Below are 7507 nucleotides of genomic sequence, written 5' to 3' on the forward strand. Positions count from 1 at the left end.
CTCGCTCCGTTCCCACGGCTCTCGGCCCCGCCCCTCTCGTCACAGTATTTTATAAGAGGGCATACAGTACAACTTGATATAAAGCTCATTCGTTGTTTCAAACTGTGGAAAACGTGAGCTTGTAAACAATGCCACGTAACACATTTACCCCAGAATAACATTCGGTGTCCATAAGCTCATTAGTCAGCTATAGAAAAAATAACTATAAAGAGGAGAATTTTGCTAAAAGTATGCGCTATATTGCATATTCATATTTTTACTTAACCTGTTGTCTACATAAGAAAGAATGCAAGGAGCTAACGATAAAATTCAACTCCTCCTATAAAATTGCATGTTACTAATGAAGAAAAACAGACTGGATGTGTGCAAGACATTTAGGATTCATTGAGAAGGAGCCTAAACTACACTCAATGGACAAGTGAAGCTGACAGAGTTATGGTCAGTGATACTGCACAGATTCGGTGTGATAAACAATTCTTTGTGACTGTATATAGTTCTCAAATCAGAAAAGACGTTTAGTTCCCACTTTACGTGAACCTTAGTTCTCAGGAGATCTACAAGACGGATTAAAATGCTGATAAAGACAAGAAAAAATGAGACATAAACACATGACCAGTGGTATGACTGAAATGTTAAAGTGTCAAAAAAATTAATAAAACACGTTTGTTCTGTGGTACCTAAAAAATTATTTGGCGCTTAACACTGCAGCATTAACAACCAACACTAATGCAAACCTCAGCTGAGGACTGAACACATCAATAGCGTCACTCTGGAAACAAATACTACATTTTTGCTTTTGTTGATTTCTGAACTCTAAACATTCCTGAATAGTTTTTATTTTGTCTTGAAATTCAAAACAGCAGTGGACGAGCGGCGCACTAACTAGATTTTGGATATCAGCGTCCGGTCAAACATTTCTGTGTTACCATGAGAGAGATTCAGACGGACAGAAAACTGCTCAGAATGAACCCGGAGGTACTGACAATAATGAAAGTGTTTGTGAAGGTAGCCAAATACATATTAAACCAAAAAATATGCCTAGTACTATTGGACTGTGTATTGATTAACTTTTTTTTTAACTTTTTAACTATACCTTTCAAAAGTTTGGGTAAAGTCAAAATTGACAGTAAAGACATTTATAATGTTACAAAAGATTCCTATTTTAAATAAATACTGTTCTTTTGAACTTTCTATTCATCTGTAAATACTGAAAAATAAAATGAATCAGTTTCCACAAAAATACTGTGCCGTTTTCAACATTGATAATAATCAGGAATGTTTCTTGAGCAGCAAATAAGCACACACACTGGATCTTACTTGTGGAGAGCGTGTGTGACGGTCTTGCGCACGCGTCCGTCTCTCGGCGTGCTGCTGGGAGGTTTGGGCACGAGCGTGAGGAGCCCGGCGCGGCCCGTCTGGTTGAAGGTGCGTCTGAACGGCTGGCTCAGAGGGCTGCTGGGAGCGTGAGGTCGTGCTGAAGCAGCAGGTGTGAGCGTGTGTGCCGACAGAATGGCCTGAGACACAAATACAGTAAAGAGGAGAGATGAGAGCAGCAATTCATTCATACAGGCAGTTCCTGAAGTATACTGAAAATGAAATGCTTGTGCGTTACAATTGAATTATTTTAAGGTTAAAATACATTATTGTACACCAGTTTAAAATAATAGCTCATCCAAAAATTAACATTTGCTAAAAATATCCGCTAAGGACATCGAAGATTAGGATGAGTTTGTTCTTCATCAGATTTGGAGAAATGTAGCACTGCATCAGTGTCTCAGCAATGGATGCTCTGCAGTGAATGGGTGCCGTCAGAATGAGAGTCCAAACAGCTGATAAAACATCACAATAATCCACACCACTCCAGTCCATCAGTTCACATCTGGAGAAGACTGTGTTTTTAAAAAACAAATCAAATGCTACCATTAAGATGCTTTAACTTTAAACCGTTGTTTCTGGCTAAAATATCCATAATAATTCATTCACACTTCATCCAGTGATAAAGTCCATCTACTGTTGTTTCTCACATCAAAATCCAGCCACATGTATGTTTAGAGCTCTTTTGGACTGTTTTAGCTTGTAAACGGTGCTTGATCTGTGCAGATTTCGCCCCTGATTCGAGCCAGACCACTTTTTTCACTGGAGGAAGCGTTATTATGGATTATGTTGGCCAGAAAGAACAGTTATTTGTCTTAATGATGGATTTGTTTCAGCTTTTGTCTTCTCCAGATGTTAACTGATGGACTGGAGTGCTGTGGATTATTCTGATGTTTTTATCAGCTGTTTGGACTCTCATTCTGACGGCACCCATTCACTGCAGAGCATCCATTTCTGAGACACTGATAATCTTGGATGGCTTGAGGGTGGGGACATTTTCAGCAAATTAAAAAATTTTTGGTGAACTATTATAATATGCAAGACTGATATATTAGTGTACATCTAAATAGTCTCACAAATATATATATATATTTTTTTTTACCATTGTAACGTTTGTTTAAATCTGAAGTGCTAAAACGGTTTGTCTATTTCAGGATTCAGTGAGATCTTCCAGCAGAATAAAACGATTGTGTTGAACGGTCCTGTGAAGGAACGACCTTATCTCAGTCTTTATTAAAAGCAGCATTTTTCCTTCGAGTCATTCGAGGTCAAGCACAACAGCCCCCAAAAGCCAGTTCATTCACTCACACGGAAGAAAGAAATGACACGGCTTATCATAACAGCCACTAAATACTTTATAATCGGACATACCAAAACACAGGAATTCTTCACATTTCATTCTTGTTTAGACAAGTTTTCATCTGAGTGAGAGCTTGGACTCGGTAAACATATTTTCCACTCTGACATGCGATTTAATGGCTACCGTTCATTGATTCGAATGAGACGAGAAAGCATTCTTTCCGTCTCGCTGCCGTGAGGGAGTTGTGAGTCCCCTGGCGTTTGATGAATGAGTGGACGGGACTCACACTGTTGTTTCTCACATCAAAATCCAGCCACATGTATGTTTAGAGCTCTTTTGGACTGTTTTAGCTTGTAAACGGTGCTTGATCTGTGCAGATTTCGCCCCTGATTCGAGCCAGACCACTTTTTTCACTGGAGGAAGCGTTATTATGGATTATGTTGGCCAGAAAGAACAGTTATTTGTCTTAATGATGGATTTGTTTCAGCTTTTGTCTTCTCCAGATGTTAACTGATGGACTGGAGTGCTGTGGATTATTCTGATGTTTTTATCAGCTGTTTGGACTCTCATTCTGACGGCACCCATTCACTGCAGAGCATCCATTTCTGAGACACTGATAATCTTGGATGGCTTGAGGGTGGGGACATTTTCAGCAAATTAAAAAATTTTTGGTGAACTATTATAATATGCAAGACTGATATATTAGTGTACATCTAAATAGTCTCACAAATATATATATATATTTTTTTTTACCATTGTAACGTTTGTTTAAATCTGAAGTGCTAAAACGGTTTGTCTATTTCAGGATTCAGTGAGATCTTCCAGCAGAATAAAACGATTGTGTTGAACGGTCCTGTGAAGGAACGACCTTATCTCAGTCTTTATTAAAAGCAGCATTTTTCCTTCGAGTCATTCGAGGTCAAGCACAACAGCCCCCAAAAGCCAGTTCATTCACTCACACGGAAGAAAGAAATGACACGGCTTATCATAACAGCCACTAAATACTTTATAATCGGACATACCAAAACACAGGAATTCTTCACATTTCATTCTTGTTTAGACAAGTTTTCATCTGAGTGAGAGCTTGGACTCGGTAAACATATTTTCCACTCTGACATGCGATTTAATGGCTACCGTTCATTGATTCGAATGAGACGAGAAAGCATTCTTTCCGTCTCGCTGCCGTGAGGGAGTTGTGAGTCCCCTGGCGTTTGATGAATGAGTGGACGGGACTCACCGGCTGGCGGTTCTGAGTTGTGGGCCAGAAAAGGGCACCTTTCTAAAGCTGCCAGGTGGCCACGGGCCAAGACAGCAGAGGAGCCGTGGAGTCTGTACCAGCACTGAACACAGCACCGCAATCACAACGCTTTCCATCTCTGCTCTCACAGATCAAGCGATCAAAACAGATCTAAAAACATGATGAGCCAAACCAACGCTGGCAAAAAGGAGACGTCATAAAAGCTAGATCTTTGTTCTGTCATTAAATTTATTAGCTTTTCTGTGTATTCAATTTACCTACAGGCAATTAGAATCATGCTTAATATAAATACATTTTTAAAAATACACTAGTGGACAAAAGTTTGGAGTCAAGCTTTTTTAAAGGGGTCATATGATGCTATTTTAAAGATAATTATTTGGTGTATTTGGTGTAACAGAATATGTTGACATGCTTTAATGTTCAAAAAGCTTTAATGTTTTTAAATGAAGTCTCTTCTGCTCACCAAGGTTGTATTTATTTGATCAAAATACAGTAACAATTGTGACATATTATTTCAATTTAAAACAGCTGTTTTCTATGAGAATATCTGTTAAAATGTACTTTATTTCTGTGATGTGCAGCTGTATTTTCAGCATCATTACTCCAGTTTTCAGTGTCACATGATCTTCAGAAATCAGTATAATATGCTGATCTGCTGCTCAAGAAACATTTCTGATTATTATCAATGTTGAAAACAGTTGTGCTGCCCAATATTTTTGTGGAAGCAGTGATACATTTTATATTTCAGGATTCACAGATGAATAGAAAGTTAAACAGAACAGCATTTATTACAAATAGAAATCTACTGTAACATCATAAATGTCTTTACTGTCACTTTTGACCAATTTATTGCATCCTTGCTTCATAAAAGCATTAATTTCTTTTAAACTTTTGAACAGTAATCATGGAGATTGCAACCTGCCATTTATTTGTGCTGTGAGATCAGTGCTAATGGAAGAACTGTAGCCTTCGGATGAAAACATGTGTGTATGTGGCTGTAGTAATGAATGTGTGCTTGGTCGAGTCTCAGAAGAAGAGCAGTGCTTCATGGGGAGATTTAGGGAGTATCCACTGATACAGCGCTGACTCACAAACAGCGCAAAGATATATACACACACACACACACACACAGACACTCACACACACACTCTCACACACACTCTCACTCGCACTCGCACTCGCACACACACACACACACACACACACACACACACACACACACACACTGCTGACCGACTATTTCATTCACATTTACTGTAATGCAGTGTGAGTTGAGAGCCTATGATGGACACCTCCTCCAAGGGTCCCGTGGCTTAATGAAGTCCTCTGGAGACGGTGGACTGATTGCGTCACAGCACCAGGGAGGAGATCTCCATCCAGAAAAGTCTGTGGGGGTGAGGATAATTTTTCCATAATCCCTGCTGAACACAACCGACTCGTGCCAAGAAAAACAAATCTCCAATCGCATTAATTAGCGACGATGTTAGCGGGCGGCGCTCAAGACGTGATGTTTACAGGATCTGATGCAAGTGTGACATGCACAGCTGAGAGTGAAACACACAAGAAGATCACGTTTCATTCAGACTAAACTCCACTGGAGGAACTGGAACATTATAATGAGAGTCATCCAATACTCTGGCTCCTTTAACCTTCAAAAGAAAGCCAATTTTAGGTTTCCACTAGCCTATCGCACAGATAGGCACACTATAATGGGACCAGGTTCAACATGAGGGTCAGTGGTCTCACGTTTATTAACGCATGTGAGTTTTTATGCTTTGCAAACATACACATTTGGTTTTCTGTGATGTTTTGAACATTGCTGTTGCAAGTTCTGCTCACTGTATTACTCACATTAAGTCACTTTTTATCATATGAAACATGCTTTGCTCATATTCCAAAGCAACTTATATGATGCAAGTAACATTAAGCACACAAGACACGCACAAGCGCTAGGAGTGTTTAAATGAATCGTTGCATCGCGATGCGGAGGCAGGCAAAACACCAAAGTGGGTATTTAATAATGCATGCACTATTTTTAAATTTTAGATTCTGAGCTTGGTTTTGTCTCACATATAAAAACGTGTGCGTGCTAGAGAGAATCGTGGAGGCTTCATTGCACAGAATATGCGCTGTAAGATTTATTTCAGTGTTTTACTTTAGATATGCTTAGATTCACAAAACTCACGCACTGACAGACTTTCACGTGCGCTCTGTGTTAGTTGTCCTGAAGCTCGAGCGCGGCTGCGGTTAAATGCACTTGCATCTCCGAATACTTTTATAATAGGAAACTGATGTAAACGGAGTCAGTTTTCAGAACAGGACAAAACATCTGATATGTGTTAATAGATCTGTGCATTAGTGTGAACGCAGCCTGCTACTCTCTATGACGTCATTAGTAATAATAATAATAATCAAACAGCAATAATGCTGAGGAAAAAATAAAAACCCATAACAATGATCGTGTGTAAACTTTCAGATAGCCTACTGAAAGCACTCTTTTGTTTATCACTTTGTAATTGACCTCTTCCCCCTTTTTTACTTTCTATTTGCTTGAATGTTTTGAAGCTATATTTAATTGGTTAAATTCTTAACAATTGTGTTGATTTATAATTAATTTGTAATTATTTGGTGTTGAGGCAGAGGTACGCAAGTTTATTAGTGTAGTGCAGCGGTTCCCAAACTAGGGGTGCACAGACCGACCAGCAGGGGTGCACGAGAGAATGCTTTTGATGATCTGTGTGCTTTTTTTGAAGGGGCAAGTGAAAGAGAATTTTACTTGCCCGACCGGACAACTAATCTAATCTTATTAAAACATCGAATTAGGGAAGCACCAAAATTTTGGCGAGAATGATTCAGATTTTATTACACTTGGTGTAAACGGCAATTCATAATGGATAATCAATAGAAACAAGTTCGCGGCAGTTGAGACTCACGTGAGACAATCTCATGGAGAAATCGAAACAAATGAACACAACTGCACACAAAAGAAACATACTACGGTAAAAAAATGTAGTTTTTATATTTATTACATAAAGCCTAGCCTAATTAATTAACATGACACGACTAAGAGAGTGCAGTTTCCCCGAAAATCAGTACGATTGTAAATTCGACATTGATTTTAAACAAGACTTCAAACGAGTAGCTACTATTAAGTGACTTTGGGCATATATTTTAGTACAATAATGTCAATATGACTGTTTTTGCTGGATTTGTTTAACGAAAATAGTTCCAAACAAACTTAGCAGCAGAACTATCGCGCATCTCTGAGCAACACACAGCGTTAGTGGTGTTTCGTTAGGCTACTGAATGAGTCACATTTTTAAATTAATAATTTGAGTTAGGGATGCACCGATATGAAAATTTTGGCCGATACCGATAACGCCTCAATGACTCGCTCATTAAGACGGGCAACTTGCTGCCACCTGCTGGCGGGATACTTTCAAATTTAAAAGTAACTTTTTTTTTTTAATTTCTTACAATTTATCATATTTGTAAATAAAAAAACCTGATGTAAAACACCAAGTTGACAGCATTATTTATGCTGTTGTAATTTTGCAGTGTTAATGCATTCATGC

General features: G+C 38.7%; 1 protein-coding gene across 2 annotated transcripts in view; it reads right to left on the minus strand.

The window, feature by feature from the left end:
* Window positions 1–1313: 1313 nt before the first annotated feature.
* Window positions 1314–7507, minus strand: part of ttll5 (tubulin tyrosine ligase-like family, member 5) — a 104647-nt gene continuing 98453 nt past the window's right edge. For both annotated transcript variants that reach the window (XM_016237411.1, XM_016237409.1), the window contains exon 29: window positions 1314–1514. In XM_016237411.1, coding sequence (XP_016092897.1) covers window positions 1314–1514 — 201 coding nt within the window. The remainder of the gene's footprint in view (window positions 1515–7507) is intronic.

This window comes from Sinocyclocheilus grahami, unplaced genomic scaffold (genome assembly GCF_001515645.1).
Source record: "Sinocyclocheilus grahami isolate Dianchi unplaced genomic scaffold, SAMN03320097.WGS_v1.1 scaffold513.1, whole genome shotgun sequence".
Lineage (NCBI taxonomy): Eukaryota > Metazoa > Chordata > Actinopteri > Cypriniformes > Cyprinidae > Sinocyclocheilus > Sinocyclocheilus grahami.